This window comes from Phaseolus vulgaris, chromosome 5, assembly GCF_000499845.2.
Source record: "Phaseolus vulgaris cultivar G19833 chromosome 5, P. vulgaris v2.0, whole genome shotgun sequence".
Classification (NCBI taxonomy): Eukaryota; Viridiplantae; Streptophyta; class Magnoliopsida; order Fabales; family Fabaceae; genus Phaseolus; species Phaseolus vulgaris.
Window position 1 is genome coordinate 29686454 of NC_023755.2, and position 25974 is coordinate 29712427.

The 25974-nt window shown below is 33.1% G+C and overlaps 2 protein-coding genes across 2 annotated transcripts; both read right to left on the minus strand.

The window, feature by feature from the left end:
- Positions 1 to 7033: 7033 nt before the first annotated feature.
- Positions 7034 to 7792, minus strand: LOC137834273 (uncharacterized). Its single transcript, XM_068642336.1, has one exon. It carries the CDS (start codon positions 7790 to 7792, stop codon positions 7034 to 7036), a length of 759 nt encoding a protein of 252 aa, XP_068498437.1.
- Positions 7793 to 20645: 12853 nt separating this feature from the next.
- Positions 20646 to 21449, minus strand: LOC137834274 (uncharacterized). The gene has a single exon (XM_068642337.1). The coding sequence runs from the start codon at positions 21447 to 21449 to the stop codon at positions 20646 to 20648; it is 804 nt and encodes a 267-aa protein (XP_068498438.1).
- Positions 21450 to 25974: the final 4525 nt, after the last annotated feature.

Genomic DNA, 25974 nt, shown 5'->3' on the forward strand with positions numbered 1-25974 from the left:
TTTTATAAATCAAACGTTAATATTTTTAATTGCATTCATGACTTAATTATTTAGAGAATATTTTTAGAAATTTAATTACATGGATGTGATTTATAAATTTATATAAATTTCAATCAGTATTTAATCAATTTAATTTAATTCAATATATACTAATTTACACATATAAAAGAATTAGTCATAAGATTAAAAATTAAAAATATTTTATTTATTTAAAATTTGACAAGAATTAATTATTTGGCATGTGAGTTTGCTGCATTCTCAATATTTACTTCCTGATGAACATAATTTTATTCACAATTTATGTTAATTTTATGTTTTTAGTCACAATAGACAATATAATATTTTATAGGATAGACAATTTAGTGGTATATGTAGTAAATGGTCCAACAACACATTTGTCAAGACTTAATTTAAAAAAGTACTTCAAAAACAAGAAGCTAATGCAAATTACGAAAACTAGATGATTTGGAAGACAATATAAAGGAAACATTTGTGCGAGTGAGCTTGATCAAGCAAAAATTCAAATTATTATCAAAACATGAAACAAAATCTAAGGAAAAGAATAAGAGAATAAAATCTACAAAGTCTTAATGATTATAAGCAAATAATCTAAAAAGTACGAGGAAACAAAGTTTGCGTTAAAACTAGAAACAAAATTTGAAAATTCTGAAAAGTTGAAAACTGAGAAATTGTGAGCAATATCAAAGACAAAATACATTTCCAAAATCCTTGGAGCAAAGAGACCTATAAAAAGATGCAAGCTTTAAAGAGAATGAAGGAAGTCTTCATAGTGAAACATGTTCAAAAAACAGAGCATCATAGTTTTCCTACGTTCTTCATTGTAATTCTTTCAATTTGTCTCTATATGGAAGATTAAACTCTTTTGAGTTTATTCTCTTGTGATTTCACAATAAATTTTGTGGTTCCTATTCAATAAAGTCTTCGTTTTTCAATTTTTTTATATTAGTTTATGCTTTAATGTTGGTCTTTTTTGTTAAGATATTAGATAGTCGAGTCGAGTACTAGTTAAACAATCTAACATCCATTAGATGGTCTCGTGATAAGAGAGTCTATGAGTTTTGATGATAATAAATGCTATAAGGTGTGTTAAGAATTTTAACAAAGCTACTATCTGTGCACATTTAGATAAAGACTCATTAGAATGTATATTTAGATTAAAATCTATTTAACAAAGCTACTATGTGTGCACATTTAGATAAAGACTCATTAGAATGTATATTTAGATTAAAATCTATTAGACAGTCTTGTAGTGTTAAAGTATTAGACGATATTCCTCTGCATATAATAACGAGACAATATAAAGACACACTAGACGATCTTGTAAGATGCATTTGGAAAATCAACATGCTAGACAATCTATAGTATCAAAACTTTTAGATGGTATCTCAGTGTTAAACTCATTAGATAGTCTATGTGATAAGAACATAATAGTCAAACCATAACACATTGACCTATTAGATACTCCAATTGTGTAGAGACGCACCAAACAATCTCATAGTACAAGGACATGTCAGACGATCTCTGAGAACATAATATGCCAGAAGAATCCAAAGCTTAAGTAAAACCGTACCAAATAGTGCTAATGGTCACGCTAGACAACCGCTGGAACTTATACGTGACAAAAGATCATTTTGTCTTCTACGCGTTTAACAATCTAACACATAAGAGAATGTCTATAATTTGATTTCTATGATCTTAGTTTGAACCTTATTTGATGATATTAATACATATAAATCAACATTTTCAAATAAGACAACCGATTGATTAAGTTTGAAAAGTTTTCGTATTTGTGAACATAAACAAAGCATCACAAAAAGTTCAAATATTAATGGTTTTAGTGATTTTTGAATGAAATATATTTTCTATGATGATTACATAGTGTTTTGAGTACTGCTATGCCTTATAGATTAAAATTGAGACAATGTTAGAAAGATTTTGAATGAACAATGCTTAACTAGAATGTTTTCAAAAAATCGAGGCACATTTGATCATTATTTTAAAACATTTTTTGAAAATATATTGAGGAAATATATCTAGGTTAAAGTCTGATTGTTTCTCAAGGTTTAAATCAAGTACAAATTTAGGAAGTATTTGGAAATATTTTAAACATTGAAGTCCTAAAATAGAAGATTTAGATAATTCAGAAAATCAAAGATTATATTTCAGTGATATTCATGCATTTATATGATGATTATTATTGATACTGATATTTCAAATGATTATAGAAAATAATTTCAGCACTTAAAGACACATATGAAAATTAAATCAAGAGTTTCCTATTTGGGTGTCTAATGGAAAAAAGAGGAAGTGCAAAACAAGATTTGTATAGACCCAAGTGTTTTATTGTTGCCAATCATGTTCAAATTGTTTCCAGAAGCAATTATGTACTTAAGATGCACAAAATAAATCAAAGCCAAAGTTTTCGTTTCAAGCGTCAATAACGAAGATGATGAAAAAGAAATTTGAGACTTGAGAAAACTTTCAGATATAGAAGTATCAACCTTCAACGTTCAAATATCTATGAATATGGAAATAGTTCAAAGTTCAAAATCGTGTGATATTATTTGGTTAAGACGCACAAGATATTACCAAAGCTGAAGTTTCCTTATTGAGCGTCCAATGGAAAAATGATGCTACAGTACGAGATTTTTGCAAATGATGACCAAAGTAATATCAAGTCTCTAACAACGAGGATATACAAATAGAGAAAGGATTCAAAGATCAACGAGTGATCAAGACACATTAAAAGTTCAATATCAAAACATTCCATTTAGAGCGTTTGATATGAAGAAAATGGTGAATCATCCAGTACGATGAAGATTCAAGTACAAATATGTTAAAACTTTAACGTTCAGATTTCTACAAATGAAGAAACATTTTGAAAGCTCAAATATGTGATTAAGGTGCACAGATTGCATCAAAGTGAAAGTTGCCTTATTGAACGTCTACTACATAAGGAAAGGAAAGTTATGCAGATTTGAACAATTACTTGAGTTAAGAGGAATTAAAGCGTCAACGTATACATTTGATTAAAGAAGGAAACAATTCAAATTGTCTCACACGTTCAAGACCAAAAGTTACTATATGGAGCATTAACGAATACTTGAAGATATGCAGTACACAAAGCATCAACGGTCATATTCTGACCATTATATAAAGACGTGGAGAACAAAGAACAACACAACAAGAGAGTTGAAAAGATTTCAAAGAGAAATACAAATTTATTTCAAAGTTTTGATTTGTGCATATTCTATTTGCTTCTTAAAGCATCTAATGACTTGGGTAGTATGCTAAACTTTATAAATCATTCACTTTGTGAAGTATACCCTATGAGCTTATATTATTTTCTCTGTTGAGAGTGTTTTTCTCATACTTTGAGAGGTCTTGATCTTAGGGGGAGATTATGACTGATTTACTTGTAGATACTAAATACGTCAGTAAATGGTAGTTCTGCTAATAAGATTTTGTTGGATTTTATTAACGCTTGTTTAATTAAATTAAACTTTTTGTGAAAATTGAAAGGATGTCAATCTTAAATCGATGATAAATTCACTGTTGAATGGACCTGAGAGTAACTCGTTATCTTTTATTATTTTTAAGCATTTAATCTACTTTTCTACAAAACAAATCTCAACCCCCTTCTTATTTTACTATTAGTACTAACCTTTACTCTTTGTATGTAAATTACGAACATTATTTTATTGGATTCGTTGGGAGACAACTTAAGATTATCTAATCACATATATACTATCATATTTTTTTTTTTGTGTTAGACGATCTAATTGCGTTAGATGGTCTATGCTGAACTATTTTTAATCTGAATGCTAAACCTGAATGATCACTTACTATTCTCCATTCTTTTTCTCATATAGATTTAAAGCTTACTCAAATATAAAGCTTAATAGGAATTGGGTAATACATAATATGAAAGTGAAAATGTATTCGGTGATGTGAAATATATAAACACAACTTATTGATAGTGCATAAATAACACCAATACATATTCTCTAAAAAAAAACATGTATGTCGTGGTAATTATTTTTTTGTATATATTATTATTTATAAATATCTTTGTATATAAGTGTGGTGGTTTTGCATACCGGCATAGATATGATTATCACAAAGTATAATATGACGGCCTTATGTGAACGGTTGCAGTACCCACCATTTAACACCTTGTATAGAGTGATACTTTTAAGCATATAATTTATATTAGTTAAAATTGTAGTAATTATTTTAATTAAGAAAATTTTTTTAGCATAAAAAATGGTGTATGCCATTATTGACGTTATAATATAACGTTTGAAATGTCCACTATTATAATAAATTGTGAAATATAATACTTTAGTTGCAACTATTGTAATTTGAATATTAAATATTAAAATATTTTATTTATTTTTCATAATTACGAATAAAATAGTTAAACAATATACAAACTTAAAATAAGAAAACATATTCATTCATTCCATTTTAAAGGATGAAATTATCAAAGTTCACATGTGTTCAAAAGTACACAAAATTAAAGTACATGAAATGATAACTTAACATTTCAAAAAATAAATATTGTTCTTAATGTTCAGACACTATTACAAAAACATATGTTAATCAATCTTGCTTCCTCCACCTGATCCTGTAATATTTTCATTTGATGATGGAGCATCACTTTCAACATCTGGTGCCTGAAATAAATAAATAAAATAGTTCTAAGTTATTCATTCATTTTCATTTTTTATAAAATAAATGAAGACAACAATATTTAAGTATACTAAGTTATACCTCATTAACAGAGACATGTACCAAACTAACTGGCATGGTAGCAAAATGTCCTTGCACGTCTGGTCTAGAAGTAATGTAGGCAAGTAATGTATGTATTTGGTTCTTCAGAGTTGCAAGCCCAATTTCCATCTTGGTTACCTTGTCGTTAAAATCTGGTGAAGTTGCACCAGAGGAAGCATAATTTATACCACTTAACCTTGTTGTGGATCTCTTATTTTTTTCTTGCATAAACTGGAAGCAATGAACAATTATCAAAACAACATTACATAGTTTTATTAATCATAAAAGTCAGACCAGACCATGCATAAATAAATATTATATTGAACAAGAAAATATAAAACTAAATGCCTCTCTAGTGCAAACATGTACAAGATATCTTAGGTTTTAACGAAGAAAACGTAAATTCACGAAACCCAAACCCTAAATTGAAGATTTGGGGGTTTTAGGGTTTCCTGGCGGCAGCAGAACTGGAGGTGCGGCGGTGCTACAGTGGGAGACACGGTGGTTCACTGGTGGTGCGAGAGCTGTAGAAGACAACGTGGTGCGATGCAAAAGCCCTGTGCGGCAACGTATGTTTTCGCATTTGCGCGACGGCGCTTGGTCGACGGAGTGCGGTGGTTGCTGGGCTGGTGCGAGGCGTCTACAGGTCCGGTGCGGCCGACGACGGTGACTGCAGAGGTGGTGGCTCACGCGACAGCGGAGTTGTTGGCTCGTGTGGTGGTGCGGTGCGATCGCTATTCCGTGTGTCTTGCGGAAGTTCTTGGTGGCAACTTGTTAGCCTTTTAAAATGGCGGAGGGCTCTGCGGGTTTCCTCATTCCATGGACTTGTTTGATGGATCGAAAAGTATGTCCTGATAATAAAGTATATTCTATGTCCGGTCAAAGAAAGATTTTTGCTTAGGCTTTGAGAAATACATGTGACATTCCTTTGTCCCAGCTACCTACCCCTTGTATTAAGGGTGACATGATTGTTGTAGGCAAATTACTTGGCTGGTCTTGAGGATTGCAAAACCCATCTCCATGGTCGGGTTATTCTATCTAAGAGGGATAAACCTCTCACACACCTGGATTTAACTAAAAAGTTGCAGCCGGTGTGGAAATCTCTTGAACCATGGAAAACAATTCCTCTTGGAAAGGGTTTCTATGAGTTTGAGTTCGCTTCTATAGAAGACATGCGATGGGCCCTCAGGATGGGTTCCCTGAAGTTATCTCTTGGTTTATTGAGACTGTTTTCCTGGACAAAAGACTTTGTCCCAGCTACCATGAGGAGTACCAAAGCTCAGACCTGGGTTAGAATTTACCATTTGCCTTTGGAGTATTGGAAACCAAGGACAATATTTTCCATCGTCAGAGGCCTTGGTACTCTTTTGTATTTGGATGAGCATACTATGAGAAAGAATAGGGGTATGTTCGCTAGAGTGCTGATGGATATTGATATGTTGTCCCTTCTTCCTGATCACCTCTTGGTTGAACGTCCAGACTTTGCTTTTGTAGCTGGTGTGGAATATGAATGGCTCCATCCATTTTGCTCTCATTATAAGATGATTGGGCACGAGCTTGCTCAGTATCGGGTGATCCAGACCAGGGTCGTGTTCCTGGGCCTCAACATAAACCTTCTCAGAAGACACCTTCTGATGAACAGGAACAAGGGAGGACCACGATTCCAAACCAACGTAAAGAATATCGGAAAAAAGATCTGCAGACGAAGCTCTTAGAAGGTCCCATTGATAATTTGAAAGTTGATGCTACTGGTGGGGTTAATGTAGGGTCACCTTGCTGATAAAACAAATGGACGAGAGGATGATTTTGCAGATATGCCTCCTCTTGAGGATGCTTCAGATCATGATAGGTCCTCACCCAAGCAGGGATTGTCCACTCCCACTTTGGACTCACTTGCTGTTATGCAAGCTAAGGACTCAGTCACATTCAATGACTCTTATTGATGATCATCATGTGGAGGCCTATGCTCCTGTGATTGTACCATCTCCGTTGTGTACTACCTCTCCTCGGAGGGTTAAATCACATGCAGATACTAATCCTAATGTGGAGGTCTCTGCTATTGTGATTGTACCATTTCAGTCGCCTCATTTTTTTTTTGATCAGCAATAAAATAAATAAATAAATAGGGACCACTTCAGGGGTGGTCCAACCCTTATACAAAAATACTTGACACCAGTCTCCTATTAGAACGCCTACCAAATTAGCAAAGGGATAATCATACCAACACTAACCAATGTTAATAAATCAACCTCATACAAGCCAAAGGATTTAAAACCCAACTAGAATAAGGGAAATAAGCAGAACGAGACTTTGCATAAATCCAAGACCATACCTTTACTTGCACCGAAGCGAACACTTTAGACACATCTGCCACACCTCTATTGAAGATGACCGAGTTCCTATGTTTCCAGATTTCGCTCACAATGCCAACCCAAATTGTACCCCAAACTTCGTTAACCGAAACAGAAGCCTGACTCATCCTGAATTGTGAAAAATTTGACTTAGGATCCTTGTGAATTACAGACGACACACCAAGCCACTTAAAGCACAGACACCAGACACGCCAAGCAAACCTGCAAACAAAGAACAAGTGACAAGATGACTCCTCCTCCTCCCCACACAAACAACACAAGAGATTTTCTACCGCCACTCCGCGCCTTACCAAGTTAACCCTAGAGGCAATCCTATTCTCCAACACCCTCCAAGCAGTGAACAAAGCAGATGGCAAGGCTTTGCACCTCCACAACTTACTATACACAGGAGAATACTCCTCTCCTCTAACCCGCCTTACCTGAACATAGGCAGAGTTGACTGAGAAAGTTTGACTCTCCCCAATCTTCCAGACCCAGCTGTCCGCCTCCCCAAAAACCAACTTCACCTCTTGCAAACTTTGAAACAGCTGTTCAACCAAAGACTTCTCCCAGTCGAAAAAGGATCTACGCCAGTCTAAATTCAACACCCATTCACCATTATACCAATACCCAAGCTCAGCCATTTTTGCGTTTTTAGCCGAGCTTAGAGAGAAAAGTCTCGGAAAAACTCCCTTCAAAGTACCACAGCTCAACTAACTGTCCTCCCAGAAAGAAATCTCCTTACCATCCCCCACTTTCCACTTAAACCCATCTTCAAAACTTCTACCCCAACCCTCTGAATCCCACACCTCCTTCAAATCTTTCCACCAGAGAGAGCCCCTACTAGACTTACCGCCTTCTCTCAAACTTCTCCAACCACCATACTTAGAATCAAGAATCTCTTTCCACAAACCTCCTTTATCCGTACCCAGTCTCCAAATCCACTTTCCTAATAAAGCCAAGTTAAATTTCCTAAGATCAATGATTCCAAGACCTCCAGAATCCCGAGGCTCACAGACCTTATCCCAAGAAGCCCAAGCAATCTTCCTTCCATCAGAGCCCCACCCCCAAAGGAAATTCCTTTGGATCCGAACTAACTTGTCTGCCACCACAGAAGGCAGTTTAAATAAAGACATAAAAAATAACGGGATTGAAGAAAGAACAGACTTGATTAAACAAATTCTCCCTGCCATTGACAGGCACCTGCCTTTCCACCTAGACAGTTTATTCTGAACTTTCTACCTCCCCTCGGAAGGATAAATATATTGGGGATGTTAAAGCAATATCGTTGGTCCTTCAAAATCACTTTTCCTCTCTTGATGGTTTGGAAACTACAGATGTGGGAGGTGATTCTCATATTGGAGCGTCAACTATTCCGCCTACCATTGTTGGAATTAATTCTGATCATATTGAAAATCAGGTTGTTTCAAAATTTTAGGCTGACTTTAATGACATGGAGGAGGATGGTAGTGATAATGGGGAGGAAACAGTTCGCACTAAAAGAAAACAAGGGAGACCACCTAAGGGGACTGGTAAATCCAGGAAAACTGCTAAGGCAGTTCTCTCTACAACGTCGCAATGAAGGTCTCTTCATTTTTTTGGAATGTCAGAGGATTGGGAAACCACAAAACTGTGGAGATGTTGCTTAGTTTACTTAACTGATGACTTTTTACGGCAAGTGCCCCGCGTTTGTCAGAAGTAATAATTGTCCCTAAGGACGGATATCGATCCCACAACGAATAGTAAATTATCGAGTACAATATTCGCTAAATAGAACAACATAACAATAAAAAGAGTTTAGAAGTGGTTGTGTTGGCACTGATCAATAAGAAAACAAACAAAGAATTAGTTGCTTCAATTGGAAAAATAGGGATTAAGTTTCATCTCTCCCACTCTAATGTATTTTGATTAGCATGTTAATATTGAGTTCTTTGATTGAAATTGATGCCCGTAGAAAATTCATTTATATCGATCTCTCGCATATAAAATCCTTAAGAATGTTTCCTAAATATCGATCCCTCGCATATTTATAAAAACCACTTAGAATCACACTCAGACGTTAATGGCAATTAACATTTCAAGTCTATCCCTAGCATTCAAATATGCTAAGTATTGATGTTTAGGTCCAAACCCTAAAAATACCTCTCGGTCAAATTTAAGATTCTCAATTTGTCACGGAAAGTTAAAAGTAAAACAACAATACCAATAATCAATCAAGAACTGAATATTAATATATAAGATATCACCTCAATACATAAGAGTTTGAGCAGATTACTCCCAATCCCAAAGGGTAGAATTAGCTACGCATACTTCTAGCACCTTCCATTCTCCCAATTGGTTACAATTCACTCTATGGTGTTTTCCTCTCAATCTAGCACACTAGGGTTGAAACTCTAGCCCCCTATTTATCCTAATATTCTAGGGTTAGGTTCCTTCTTGTGTCGCGCTAATGGGCTAAGTGATAAAACATAAAAAGGCCCAATCCTTTTTTGCATCTTTTTCATTCTGGGACCTTCTATCTTCTTCTTTTTAGCTCAAATTATTATCCTTTGCTCCAAATCTTCATTCCTCCCTAGAAATCTGCAATTAACACCAAATTTAGGAATAAAATGCTCTTATTCAAATAAAGATCATAAAAAATGTAAAAGGGTATAAATTCATAAATTAGGGATTATTTTATTTGTAAATTAGCAATAAATCCTCATAAGTGTCTATATTTTAATATGAAATATTACGGAAATTAGAACTTATCATTAACCTACATAAACCTCTCCTGGTTTTTCTTGTTGAACCCATGATGCCGTACACTAATGTTTTCGACATCCTTTTCAAATATGTTAATATGCATTTGGTGGCTACGTCTCCTATTGTTAATAAAGTTGCTAAGCTTTGGTGTTCGTCGGTTCCTAATCTTGTCCAAATTTTCTTGGTTAATGATCAATTTATCTCTGTAACTTGTCTTCTGCAGGATAAAAGTTTTAGCTTTGCAGATGTTTATGGTGCTAACTCATACTTGTCTAGACGATTTTTGTGGAGGGATCTTAGTTTCTTCACAGGGCCTTGGTGTATTCTAGGAGATTTTAATGCTGTGCTCTCAGCGAATGACTGTAAAGGGGGGTGGCTCCTAATCAAGTTTCTAGTAATGAATTCCTCGACTGGATTAATACTAATGATCTTTCTTGTATGCCTTTTACTGGATCTTGTTATACTTGGTGTAACGGAAGGAGAGGGTTGCATAGAATTCACAGAAGATTGGATAGGGCTTTATGTAATGGAGTGTGTATGGATGAATGAGATTCTTGTACTTATCACGTTCTTGTTAAAAATTGTTCTGATCATTCCCCTATTCTTGCTAGTCTTGCTAGTAATTCTTGGCGGAAGGTTAGCAATTTTCGTTTCTTTTCTATGTGGTTTCAGGACACTTCGTGTATGAAGCTTATTCATGATTCTTGGGCTAATAAGGTTGTTGGTTGTCCTATGTTTATCTTGCAACATAAGTTAAAAAGGTTGAAACTTGAGCTCCGAGACTGGAATAAAAATTCTTTTGGTAATGTTCACAATGCAGTTCTTCATAAGTAGGGTATCCTCCTTGGTATTTAAAAAAACTTAGAGACTGCTAGTTTGTCTGATAGTGATGGGCTTTTCTGTCAAGAAAACATTACTAAGGAGGAGCTTGATCATGCTCTTCACTGTCAATATTTGTTTTGGAAAGAAAGGGCTAAGATGTTATGGTTCAAGGATGGAGATCGAAATATCGCTTTTTTCCATGTTGTGGTCAAAAGGAGAAATAATTCTAGTGGGATTCATCGTCTACGGATTGATAATGAGGTTAGGGAGGATCCTAAAATCATTGAGGATCATATTTTGGACTTTTATAAAAATCTTTATGCTGAGTCTATTTCTAATGTTCTGGATACTGATAATATGGAAGATTTTATTGGTACTTATATTCCTGCGATGGTTTCCTCTGAGGAGAATATGATGTTGATTAAATGTCCTGATTTTTCTGAAATAAAAAATGTTGTTTTTAATCTTAACGGTAATAGTGCTCTTGGTCCTGATGGTTTTGGTGGTGTTTTCTATCATTCTTGCTGGGAAATTATTGGGACAGATGTTTGTAATGTTGTTCAACAGTTCTTTAAACAAAATTGGGTTCTCCCTGGAATGAACAGTAATGTGGTATCTCTTATTCCTAAGATTCAGGGTGCTGATTCCATTAAAGATTACAGGCCAATTGCTGTTGCTAATTTCAAATTTAAAATTATTTCCAAGATACTGGCGGATAGGCTTGCTCTTGTGGCTGCTAGAATCATTTCTCCTAATCAATATGGGTTTGTGCAGGGTAGACAGATTCAGGATTGCATTGGTATTGCTTTTGAAGCTATTAACATGCTTTCTAAAAAGGTTAGAGGAGGTAATGTGGCTTACAAAGTTGATATTCATAAAGCTTTTGACACTCTGAGTCGGAAGTTCTTATTATTAGTTTTGAAACGCTTTGGTTTTCACCCCTTGTTTGTCAGTTGGATTAGTACAATTCTCCGTTCAGCTATGCTTTCTATCAGAATAAGTGGTAGTTTGATGAGTTTTTCTCCCTGCAGTCGAGGTGTAAGACAAGGTGATCTATTGTCTCCTTTACTTTTCTGTCTTGCAGAGGAAGTTCTTAGTAGAGGTATCTCTAAGCTTGTGAATGATAAGAAGATTTTAAATATGGCTAGTCCGAAAGGTTATCTCACTCCCTCTCATATTTTGTATGCTGATGACATTTTTATTTTTTGTAGGGGGGATATTAAGTCTCTTCGAAATTTAAGTACTTTTCTTAAAACATATGGTGATTTTTCTTGTCAATATATTAATAACTCTAAAAGTAGTTTCTTCACCATGGATAATTCTCCAAGATTTGTCACCAAAATTCAAAATATTCTTTCTTGTAGTCATGGTTGTTTGCCTTTCAATTATTTAGGAGTGCCTATCTTTGTTGGTGCTCCAAAGTGTCGATTTCTTCAACCTTTGGCTGATAAAGTCAAATTGAAGCTAGCATCTTGGAAAGGTAAATCTCTTAGCATGATGGGTCGGATCCAGCTGGTCAATACAGTGATTACTGGATTTCTAGCTTATAGTTTTAATATGTATAAATGACCTGTTTCACTTATTAAGCAAGTTGAGCAGTGGTGCCGGAATTTTATTTGGACTGGTGATATTATGAAAAAAGGTATCGCTACCGTTAATTGGGCGAAAATTTGTTCACCTCTTGAGGATGGAAGCTTGAATATTATTAATCTTCATTATGAAAATAATGCATATCTTCTTAAGCTTGCTTGGAACTTTGCTTATAACAACAAACCTTGGTCTTTACTCTTGAAAGCCAGAGTTCTTAAATCAAAATACGAGTTTAGAATGGTTTATAGATCCTCCTCTCTTTGGCTTGGAATTAAGCAATTTTATTCTATCATACTTGATTATACTTCTTGGACTGTTGGTACAGGTTCTTTTATTAATTTCTGGAATGATAAATGGTGTTCTACTACTTCTTTAGCAAATATTGCAGGGTTATCTGATGGGGCTAGCATTCCGGATACAGTCTCTCAATTTTGGTCAGGTTATGATTGGAATATTCCCTTATCTTTACCGCAGATGCTGCAGTTTTTTAATCATATCATGGTTAGAGAGGAACAAGATATTCCTAATTGGACTCTAGATGAGTCTGTTCGTTTCACTCTTAAATCAGCTAGGACTTTTTTCTTGGAACCAGGAGTTCCATGTGGTTGGGGTAAGTTCATTTGGTCTTCATCTATTCCGCCTTCCAAAACTCTAGTACTCTGGAAAAATTTTCATGGGCGACTTCCTACAGATCAACATATTCAGAATAAGGGTTTGCATATATGTTCTATGTGTACATTTTGTGAAAAGCATGAAGAATCTATTCAACATCTATTTTTTGAATGTTCTAATGCATTACATATTTGGAGTTAGGTTCGACAGGTTTTTCTTACTTCTCATTTCTCTAATAAGGATGATCTTCTTTCTTTTATTAAGAGTGATGGTAGTCTTTTGGTTAAATCGATTAAGCTTGCTGTGACAACCTTTTCTATATGGATGATATGGCGTATGAGGAATTATGCTAGATTTCAGGATAAGATTGAGGTTTCTAAGGCTATTTCGGTGATTAAAGATTTAACTTGTCTAGTGGGAAATTCGTCTAAAGCTTCAATGAAGAATGATATGTTGGATTTCAACGTGATTAAGTTTTTTGGTATTAAGACTCGTAGTGGGAAAGTTCTTCGTCCTCTTCCTGTTAGATGAGAATTTCCTTCACCAGGCTGGGTTAAAATTAACACGAATGAGGCTGCTAGGGGGTATCCTGGTCTTGCTACTTGTGGAGGTATTTTTCGTGGGAGTATGGGAGAATTTATTGGTGCTTTTTTAAGGTTTCTTGAAGTTCAGACTGCTTTGGTTGCTGAGTTTTATGGAGTTATACATGCTATGGAGGAAACTCAAAAGATGGGACTTACTAATGTTTGGATTGAATGTGATTCTGTCTTGGTTTGTGTTGCATTTACTGCTAGGACTAATGTTCCGTGGATGCTTCGTAATCGATGGAATTCTTGTCTTAATTAATGTGGGACAATCAGGTTTAGGGTTACTCATATTTTTCGTGAGGGGAATGCATGTGCTGATAAGTTGGCTAATTTAGGGTTCATTCATAGAGAATCATTTCATTGGTATAATAGATTTCCATCTAGTTTGTTCTTAGAATTCTTTATGAATAGGTATAGTCTACCTATGTATCGTTTTTGTTAACATGTGAGTTTTGGTCTAGTCCCCCCATATTTTTGTATTTTCTTTCTTTTTCTTTTTTTAATAATACTTTTTTCATGTGATGGCAGATGATTGTTGTTACTTGAGGTGTCAGTCTAGCTGAGATGTCAAGTTGCATAGTGATGCCTAACATGAAAACTTTTATATAAAAAAAAATGTACAAATGAAGTTTGTTATATGATTATCTTTTCATGAACAAATTAGAAATGGAGGGTTTTTAGTAGTGTATGAAATTGAAAAATAGAAAAATAAAAAAATAAAATTGGCATAAGAATGTAAACGTCTAAAAAGTGCAAGTGATTAGAGTATAAATGTAGAATTATAAAAGGCACATCATACTAAAATTGGAAAAGTAAACTAGGCTTGAAAAGGAAGATCAGGAAATTTGCAAAGCTGAAATCTAGAATGAAAATGTAATTGACTGAGAATGTAAGAAAGTGAAGTATGAATGCATAATTATAAAAGGGGAATGGAAATAGAAATATATTGCAGTGAAAATGTAAAATGATTGAAATGAAGTCTTGAAATAACAAATTGTATTAACTAGAAACTAAATTAAAATAATTGGTATGTAAAGTGAAACTGGAATTAAAAGAGATAAAGTGCATGGACTAAAATCATAAAGACAAAATATAGAAAACTAAAACAAAAAGAACAAAATTGGAACATTAATGCAATTAAACTAACATGAAAAAGTGTAAAACCTAAATTAACTACCAAACTAAACACTATAATTGAAAGTAAAAAAAAAACAATAAAATACTATGCACACATTCAATAGAAAACATAAGACATTATGTTATATGGAATCGAGAATTGAAATCAAAATTTTGTAAACCATGGTTCACTTTTTTCATCCTTAAATGCAAAGAAATCAATCGTTCCATACAATCAAAGTAAGCAAATGTTAATGAAGAATTGAATACTAAAAAAAAATAATGTTGAACATATTGTTTGTACTATTCATCCGATTTTATAAACTTCATTAAAAATAGCTAAAAAGTGATTTTTGATCCAAAATTGTGTGTTAAAGTGATAGATTTTGAGTTGCCAAAATTTAGTAGTAAAAAACTTTAAATGATCATAACTTTTGACATAGAGCTCAAATTGAGACACATTAAAAATAAAAGTTGCTCAAAATGAGGTAAGGAATGAGATGACCAATCTCAAAGGAGATTGGAGGTAAAAAATTTCAAAAAATCCACCATTTACTAATAATTTTATTCTTTTAGTATTGTTGAGGTTTTTTTTTGTATATTTTATGCTTTTAGTTCACATACGTACATTTGTCAGAAATTTTTAATTCTTTTTTGTGGTCTTTCCTTGCATCAATTAGATATTTATCAAACCATTACATAAATGTAGAAATCAAATTTTATATTTTCATTTTCACAGGCTTAAGGTTTTGTTTCTGTTTGTTGTAGTTTTGGATTGCAATTCTAATTTTTGGTAGGAAGCTGCACCTGGTTATGATTTCAAATCTGGACTAGTTATGATTTCTCTCATCTAAGTCTAAACATGTAATTTATACTTTACAATTAATCTTTGTTCCACCAATGATAGTACTGAACACACTAGAATTTTATCCTAGGTAACACCTATAAGCAATTCATATATTCTAAGTCAAACACCTCGTGCAAATTTATTCTTGCAACCACTATCTGCACATATTAGCATGGCTAGACATGTTAACAACATCAAAAGTGTTTATATAATTTAGTATGTGAGATAGGATGTGTTAATCCCACAAGGTTGTTTGGATCTATTTAAGATCAAATCACGTCTAGCCAACCATGTAAACAAGACAAAAAAAAAATTACATTGGGAAACAAGACCAAGATCTTAATATATCTAGAGAAGGCCTAGTGATATCGAGTCATATGTTTTCATGCAATGTGTGATTAAGATAATCTCAGAGTCTACAATAATTGGGCATAGTAATGTTTTCAACAACAAATTTTTGTTCCAATAATTGGGATTAAATAAAAGGTTCACATGACTAATTTTGACTTGACTAAAAACCAACCTTAATGAATATTATACCACTTTCAACAACAAAATTGTTGAGGGAAAAAAGAAAGAGACTTAGGCATAGTAATATTTCCACACTCTTTGAGCAATTGATGACTCCCTAAATCAAAAACTTTGAACTTGATGTTGGACTAATCTCTGTTAATAGACACTGGTAAGTTTTGAGAAGACTCCAACTTCATGATTCCTTAGAAAATGCAGACTAATAAGTATTTCTAAATTGGAAAAATCTAAATATAACAACATTTACTAGTTGCCATCATAAACAAATGTAAAAAATCAAATTTTGACCCAAGTAATCAACTTAATATATGCAACACTAGATATTTAATTAGGAAAACATATGAGAATTGTAACAAATATTTCCTCCTAATTGAAAAGAAAGACATCAGCAAAGTTTCAGCATAATTCTACCTTTTGATCAACACATTCCTGGTTAACTAACCTCATTTAATATGTTTGTCTTCATACACCAAAGTGAAAACCACACTAATTATAAGTCATATAACATCCAATTGTTTGTTGCATTTTGCTTATTAAAGAATGAGATTGGTGGAATGAGAAATTGAATCATTCATCGACTTCGAGAAGGATCGCGAGATCTTATATGTCGTGGTGGTAATTGATGGATGCGACAAAAAATTATGGTGAGGCGTAAAGAAGCTTTAGCCAAAAAAATTAGAACATAGTCTAAATAAGAGAAATTACATATAAAAATGAAAATGCTATATATGAGCTAAAGGGTTTCTTCTCCATAAAACAATAATATAGAAAAGAAAAAAAAATAATCTAAGTAAGTTTTTTAATTAGAAAACAAAAATTAAGACGAAGAGAAGGAAATGCATGATAAAAAATTAGAGTTTACTTATTATATAATACTTGAAAATATAGTACTAAATATGACCATTATAAAATTATTGAATTATAAAGATAATTTTGACAGGTTTTTAAAACTATCATTTTAAAATCATCACAATTAACAAGATTTTTTTTATAGTGATTAAAGATACCAATGCAATCTGCAGACATGAAAATCTAAAATACATGAGTCTTAAACCATTGATATAATATCTATTGTTTTCTTAATAAGTTATGAGTTTTAGAATTGTGTAAAGAAACATGAGTTGCATTCACTAAGAAATTATTGAATATATTCTTAAACAGGATAACTAACACCATACAAAATCATTCTTCAATTATATGCAAGATAATAAAAAGTTAAAATATTTGATAAAATTAATGAAAAAATAGAATAGAATAAACGAAAGCAAAAAAGAAGATGAGTAGCAAAATGAAGGAAGAAGATAAATTTAACAATTATCTCATGAAGTAATCCATAAAATATTTTCCTATTTGGATGAAGCAATTAGGTGTTAAAAAATATATGTTTTCGAGTAAGAGATGAAGGTACATTTAGTCTTCACTCTCTATTATGAAGTGAACTTTAAGCCTAATTCAATTCCATAAACTGGCTTATAAGGTGAGGTTTGCACTCACTTATATACAATGAAATATCCCCATCTCTAATCGATGTGAAATCTCTAACCCTCTCTAATTTTAATTTACCCTACCTTTTGTTTTAAAGAATTTTTTCTTTCTCATTATTTCATAGATATAATGCTTCCACCAATTTGTATAGGTTCAATGTAATCACAATCAACTTTATGATATAATATATATCCAATCGTTTACCACATTACAAGATCCAATTATTTACCACATTACTATCATACCAAACATCTCATCCACCATTAAGGTACTTACCGATAGAAAACATTTCTCAACATTTTATCAGTCTCTAACTATTCTAAAGTTTTGTGGAATATCGACTGAAAACACATCTTTTTATTTCTTTTCTTTTAAATAGTTTTACCTTTCTTGAATAAATCACAGTTTTTTTTTTCATTTTCTCTTAAATACTTGTTCCTTTCTTGATTAAGTAACAAACTGTTTCTTCCTGCATCTCCATAAGTTCTTCTGCCACCCTCATGCACAACGTGAAAATACCTTTTTATCCTTCTTGTGCCACCTCCATGGGGTAGCTTTCGGATTATGTAATCCGGACATGCATTTGAAAAAAGACGTCTAGATTATGTAATCTGGAAGCTTAAAAAGACTTCTGGATTACATAATCCGGAAACTAATCATGCATCTGAAAAAAAGCTTTCAGATTATGTAATCCGGAAGCTAGTTACGAATTTGAAAAAAGACTTCTGAATTACGTAATCCGAAATATTACAAACGGATATTTTTGGAAATATGAAAATTTATGAAGGTAAAAGAAGAATATATGGAGGTGCAAAAAGAAACAGCCTAAGTAACGTTGCTTCCATGCATGTGAAGTTGTATCCTATCAAAATCCGCCCTCACCCTCATCAAATTTTAAAAAGATTTTTTTATTCTTTTTCTTTTAATAACTTCTGGATTATTTTTTTGGAAGCTTTTATCATAATATACTTTTTGGGATTCGTATTCTGAAAAAAAAAATTGGAATTTTCGGAAAATGTATTAGAACAGAATTTTCATAATAGACTTTCTGGAACGCATATAATAGTTTTGATGAGATGTATTTTCTGAAATGTGTACCAAAAAATAGGATAAATTAGATGAGGTATTTAACAATTTCACCTGTTTAATGGGGGTGCAAAAATAACTTTGATGAGTGCTGGGAGAAACACCGTGAAGTTGTCGTAAGACCAGTGACGAGTGAAGAAAGGGTTGTGTTCTTTTTAGATACCAGTTTGTTGAAATCACTTCCTGCACCTCAACATTGGAGATGATGTTAAATATGACCACTACATAAGAGAAAACAAAAGCCCATAACTATTACAAAGCCCGTAAGAAAATAGTTTATTTGACCCTTAGAAGTCTACAATTAACAATAATAAAAATATTCTTACATTTATATATTACGTTAATTTTGAAATAATAATGCAAAAGTATATATTACATTTGATTAAATTTTTATTAAGTGGATCAAGTTTACAATTTTTTTAATATAAAAGATATTGATGTACTTTATCAATAAACTTTATTTTAATATACACTATGTTTTTCAAAAACAAATGATATCACTTAAATGATTACAATGTGAATTTTAAGAAGTTTTAAAAAAATACCTCGTAAAATAAGAAAGTGGAAATAAATAATTATAATAGTTAGATTAATATAAAAATATAATAAAAATTGAAGATTAAAACACGTCAGAGTTGTATATATTCTCATACTTATTTTTATGTTTTAACAATAAAATAAAATCAATAATTCGATTTTTTATATTAACTCTATATACTCCTCATTTTTATTTATTTTCCTCACTCTCGTCTAAATTTTAACATAAGAAACTCGTCTTTCCACCATTTATCCACATAATGCATCTTTAACTATATTTTTGCCATAACAAACCTCCATCAAAGCATTTTCCTTACAACCTTTATAAACTACCCTCCTCCTTTTAACTATCCACATCTCATCAACTTGGTGTGTTGTAGTGGATTCTAAATATAGTCATTTTGTTTTTATTTGTTATCATTTTCATTGTGGTGTTTCTATTTTGATATCTTATTATTTAATGTGGCTAACTTTATTAAAATTTGATTGAAAATTAAAAACCTTATCACTTATAATACCATGTTAGGAACTAACTCATTCTTGTATAATTAACTTGCAAGAAAATATTACATCCACTTATACATTTTAATTTAAATTGATTTTATTTATACTTGACCTAAGCTTTTTAAACTAAAATTAGTTAATTATTTGTTAGAAAAGACAACTAAATTAGTCTCAATCATTTTGTAAACAATAGTTAGTAAGGATAACAACAATTTTAAGAAAATCTTCTTATCACAAATAAGGGTCATTATCTATCTTTTACAACTTATCTACATACCATTTAAAATAATTTATTCTTACACAATGTGTATGGGAGGGTTTTTCTTAGTGCTCATACTCTTGTGGTCCTTCGTCTTCTCAAACGCTCAGACTCCTATTCTCTCGGTGGTGGAGTATTTGCAATTGTACTTCGACGCAAAGTCACTTTTAGATCTGATTATGCATCTTAATTTAAGATCAAAATTTTATTATCTTGTCTCTTAGGATGCTCATTTATTTACAGTGATGTTTTTGGGCCTTCAACTTTATGGACAACTAAGTCATATTCCACTCTAACCCAATTACCTCTTGATCACAGTTTGCATAGTGTTTAACGTGGACTCAATTACTCATATAACACTTTATACTTTTATTTTCCCATCTAGCATCCTTTTGATTTTATTTCCCTATCTAACACCCTTTTGTTTTTATTTCCCTATCTAGCACCATTTTAAAAGTAAAAAAAAAGAAGTTAATAAATTAAAAAAAATTGATAATTTTAATTTTGAATGCATTAAAAAAATATTTTTAATGTTTAAAATAGTTAGAAATATAATTAATGAATAAAGAAATAAGTTTTTACAAAATAAAAAAAAATTAAAAAAATTAAGTTTATTTTTTTTTTAAAAAATGAAGAAAATAAAAAAATTAAACCCTACAATAACATAAAAGTTGAATCTATAAACAAAAATTAGTATTTACTTTTATTATTATTGTTGCAAATGTAGTTAGTAATTAAAATTGACAAAAACAATATGTATAATTTGAAAGAGTTGATTAATTTAATGTATGAGGACAATTACCCATGTTGACAACGTCTTTCTTTAGTGTTATATTTCTAAACCGTCTCATGAAGTTTTGTGTTATGTGTTGAATGCAATACACATGCATAGAATTATTGTTGTTCCAATCACTACCGTCTCTAGAGTATGCACTCTTTATTGATTCGTGGCGGTCAGAAATGAGACAGAGACCATCTTGCGGAGTGACATATCTTTGTAGGTTTCGCAAGAAAAAGAACCAAGCATCAGCAGTTTCACCCTCTACGATGGAGAATGCAATTGGTAATATGTTGTTTCGGTCATCTTGCGCAACTGCAACCAATAACATTTCTCTATATTTCCCATACAAGAAAGTTCCATCAACTTGGACCACCGACTTGCAAAATTTGAAACCATCAATGCATGGTTTGAATGTCCAAAATACCCTCTTGAAAATGATGTGGTCCACGTCCAATTGGTTTCCTTCATAAGCATGTTGAATCTTTATTTTCCATATAAACCTAGGAACGTAAAGTTGCATTACATTTAGGAGAGCTGACAACTTTTGGTATGACTCTTCCCAATTGCCATATACATTTTCTATGCCCAGTTGTTTTCCTAGCCATGCCTTTTTATATGTGACTGTATACCCCAATGATGACTTCATGTGTGCTATTATGGTTGACACTGGTGTGGAAGGATCAGCTTGGATGATTTCATGAATGCTTTGTGCAATCATTTGATGCTTTCTTTCATTCTTTGTAGGGTCATTCCCTTTTTGATAGCAACAACTTTTGGTGTCATAGAACTGAATGTACATCCTTCAATGGGACATTCTTTCATTGATCCATCATAGTGAACAATAACATATAATGAAGTCATTTGTTGACAACAAACAAAATGTTTGGTGTGTAATACAAAAGGAAAAATGTAGAAATCAAAGATGTTGGGTGTGGCATACTTATTTAGTATCGCCTTATATCTCTTATATTTATCTTGTTTAGATTTGTTTTTATTTTTTTTTATATCTTTTATCTTTATCTTATTTTGTTTTGCCTTTATTTTATTTTAGTTATTATTATTTTTTATATCATTCTTTATTTATTTTTGTTTTTATTTTTATTGTTGCTGTTTTTATTTTTTATATTTATTTATTTTTACATTTTTTTCTTCTCATTTTAAGCATTAAGTGTAGCATTTGCATTAGTTTTGTTTTTAAGATTTTGCATTTAGGTTAGACACTTCAATATTATGTGTGTTCACTGCTAATTAATACTAATTGACTTTGGTTTTTTTATAATTATGTTTTGTACTTCTTACTTGAAATTAACATGATTACATATCATCAATAATAAAAATAAATACTAATTTATGTTTATAGATTCAACTTTTATGTTGTTGTAGGGTTTAATTTTTAATTTTTTTCATTCTTAAAAAAAAATTAAACTAAACATTTTTAATTTATTACTTTTTTATTTTTATTTTGTAAAAAATCATTTCTTTATTCAATTATAACTATTTTAAACATAAAAAATATTTAGTTTTTTTAATGTATTTAAATTTATTTTTTTTAATTTATTTTTGAAATGGTGTTAGATAGGAAAATAAAGATAAAAGAATGGAGATAAAAGTGGAGATATAAGAGGAATTGAGTTGTTTAGCGTGTAATTATATGTTATTGGAGTCATTAAATCTCTCGTGTTAAGTGTGGCGTGCCAAGATGCCAAATGTGGAGTAAGTGTAGGACTGAAAGGCTCCCTACCATTGGCTAGCACACAATTCATCTCATGCTCGATCTAAATAAAAATGAAAAACTGTTAGATTGGTGGCTTTGCTTAAAAACTTGTATTCAATCTATACAAAACTAGACGTGAAGATGTGAACCTGTGTCTAGTAATTAATGTAACAGCCATAAATAATGGGAGGTTTTTGGGAGGTTTAGGTTTCTTTGATTTTTTGAGTTAGTTTGTTCTAGGTTGTCTCATTGGTCTAACTTTTTGTTATCTCTATGTGCAAATGGTGATGTTTGGAAGGATGCAAGATTGAAAGTGTGGTTCAACAATCTGTACTTGGCTAGTGCCTGTATTTTGAACTTCTATGCAAGGGATATCCAAATGGAGCTACAATATGTGAATCATATGACTGATCAAATGGCAGAGGTTGGAATCACACAGTATGCACCAACATCTATCTGTCGTGTATGATCATTCCTAGGATAAGCTTCTTGTTCAAACCTTAGGTGTGCTGGAAAGTGCCTCTGCAATTAAATCATCCTCCAAGAGTCAGGTTAGTTGAGAACTGTGTGTAGTTATATTTGGAGGAAAGGAATTAGTGATCTCACTCGATAGTGCGTTGTCTTTTTAGAAGAATTTGGGAGTTGCTGTAACTCGTAATATGAACCAGAGTTAAAGTGGTAGCTTGTTTGAATTTTTTTTTGAGATCTTACATTGATAGACTATAGATAAAATATTTCTATAAATTTAAATTTTATTTTATGAAGGGGAAGGGTAATAATGTGTGCAGTGAACCATATTGAGTGAGAGTGATTGTGATTCATATTAGATTGTGTTAAAGGCAGGAGATGGAATAATGTTAAAGTAAACTCCAGAACGCTAACAAATAAATATATAGTTAGAGGAGACTGAATGGGGATAATTTGCTTATTAAGTTCAGATTAGGAATGAAGATAATTTTCTTATTAAGTTGAGATTATGAACTAGTGTTTAAGTCTTGTGAGTGTTATATTAATTATCTTAAATCTTATCTCATTATGGCTTTTGAGACTTTTCTATTATCAGACAGAATAGGATATGCTATAGAATAAGAGTCTATTTTTTGTTTGTAATATAGCATTAGCTGTATGTATGACAACAATGCATGAGGTTTTTTTTTATTAAGGTGATTATCAAGCATTTGTGTCCTCAACAGCTGGGGGAGTTCAGAGCTATCTCATTAGTAGGTTGCCTGTATAAGATCATTTCAAAGGCGCTCTCCTTGCGTCTGAAAAAGGTGATTGGAAAAATCATTGACATTAGACAGTCGGCTTTTATAGAAGGAAGAGGTTTGTTGGATAGTGTGCTTATTGCAAATGAGGTTCTTGAGGATTACAAGAGAAAGAGAAAACAATGTATCTTCTTTAAAGTTGACTATGAGAAGGCATACGATTCGGTGAAATGGGAATTTTTATATTATATGCTAAGGAGGTTGGGTTTCTGTGTTAGGTGGATTCGTTGGATTAAGGGATGCTAGGAGTCAGCTTCGGTGTCGGTCCTTGTAAACGGAAGCCCAACTAGGGAGTTCTTTCCTAGAAAGGGTCTTCGTCAAGGTGACCCGCTTGCCCCTTTTCTCTTCCTTATTGTGGCGGAGGGGTTAGCTGGGGTGACAAGGGTAGCAGAGGAAAAGAAGTTGATTGACAGTTTGGAAGTTGGGAAGAATAAAGTAAAGGTAAATATGTTACAGTATGCGGATGACACTTTGTTCTTTGGTGAAGCAAATACCAAAAGTGTCTTCAACATCAGGGCGATCCTGCAGTGTTTCGAGCTCTCTTCTGGGTTAAGGGTTAATTTTGCGAAGAGTAGGATTGGAGGGACGGGGATGGATCAGGTCACACTTCGGAGATTTGCAGCGATTCTTTGTTGCGATACGATGGTTCCTCTGTTCATTTACTTGGGTCTGCCAGTCGGAGGGAGTCACAAGCGCAGTGCGTTTTGGAACGGGGTGATTGAGAAAGTGCAGGCTAGATTAAGCAGGTGGAAGGGAAGAAGTTTGTCGATGGCTGGGAGGATTTGTCTGATTAGGTATGTGCTTTCTTCTATTCCGTTATTTTTTATGTCTTTGTTCAGATTGCCTGCTGGGGTGGCAAGGAAGTTGATCAAGTTGCAAAGGGATTTTCTTTGGGGCTGGGGTGCAGAAGAGAGGAATATCGCTTGGGCTTCCTGGAACCTGGTTTGTAAACCTCGTGAGTTTGGGGGGCTTGGAATAATAGATCTGAGATTGTTTAATTTGGCTCTGTTGGGAAAGTGGATATGGAGGTTGGGCTCGGTTGAGGTAGGTCTTTGGAAGGACATCATTTTTTCTAAGTACGGTGGGTGGAGAGATCTGGGAGAGGCAAGTAATGGTAAAAGTTGTTCTCTTTGGTGGAAGGATTTGAAGGAAGTTTGGTATTCAAAGGGGTGGGGGAGATGTTTCGAAGATAGTTTTGAGTGGAAGGTTGGGAATGGGACGGACATTTGTTTCTGGAAGGATAGTTGGTTGATGGGTGAGGCGTTGAAGAATGTTTTTCCACGACTTTTCTCAGTTAGCTCTAACAAAAATGCAAAACTGTCGGAACTTGGGACTTGGTCTAATGGGAGATGGGTTTGAGGACTTGTTTGGAAAAAGGCCTTTTTTCAAATGGGAGAAGCCGACAGCGGATCGATTGAGTCAGCTCCTGCTTGGGGTTGAGGTTGTTCTTGAAGAGACTGATAGTTGGGTTTGGAAGGGTGGGAGTTCTCAGTCATATACGGTTAGCTCAGCTTACAACCTTTTCAGGAAGGATAATGAGGCGGTTTCCTCGTAGGAGCTTAGAAAGTTGTGGAGGAGTAAGGCAATTCCATCTGCAATGGTTTTGGCTTGGAGGGTGTTGGAAAACAAGCTTGCTACCAGGGTCAATCTTAGTAGAAGAGGGGTTCTTTTAGAAAGCTTGAGGTGTGTGTTGTGCGGGAAGGAGGAGGAGTCGAGTAGTCATTTGTTCTTTGGTTGTTCGTTTGCTTGGCGAGTTTGGTGTTTATGTTTTAAGTGGCTAGGAATCTTGTTTGTGACTCATATTGATCCAAGGAGCAATTTTGATCAATTTAGATTGAACTTACCTTCGGAGATGGGCCTGGTTGTTTGGAACACGATCTGGGTAGGGGTGATTAGTGAGATTTGGAGTCACAGGAATCATATAATTTTTAATAAGGAGTGGCAGACGAGAAAGAGGTCTTTGCGTTGGCACAGGTAAAAGCTTGGTCTTGGGTCTCAACAAATTCCCGGTTAGTTTCGTTCTCTTATTCTGATTGGTGTTTGGCTCCTTTGGAGTGTACAAGGTTAGTTTCTTGAGGTCTTTTACTTGGTTTTGTAAGGGGTAGAAGAGTTGGGTTGGTTTTTGGAAGGAGATAGCTAAAATTGATTTAGCGTTTTATGTATAAGGGTTGAACCACCCCTAAAGTGGTTCTATTTTATTTTATTTATTATTTATTGCCCATAAAAAAAATCAAGTATTTGTCTTTTTAACATAAATAGTATCTAACACTATACTTTTATATATATATATATATATATATATATATTTTATTTTATTTTTAATTTTATTTTTAATTTTATTT

Coding starts and splice junctions, on each gene's coding strand:
- LOC137834273 (XM_068642336.1), bottom strand. CDS start 7,792: ATGGCTGAGCTTGGGTATTGGTATAATGGTGAATGGGTGTTGAATTTA.
- LOC137834274 (XM_068642337.1), bottom strand. CDS start 21,449: ATGTACATTCAGTTCTATGACACCAAAAGTTGTTGCTATCAAAAAGGG.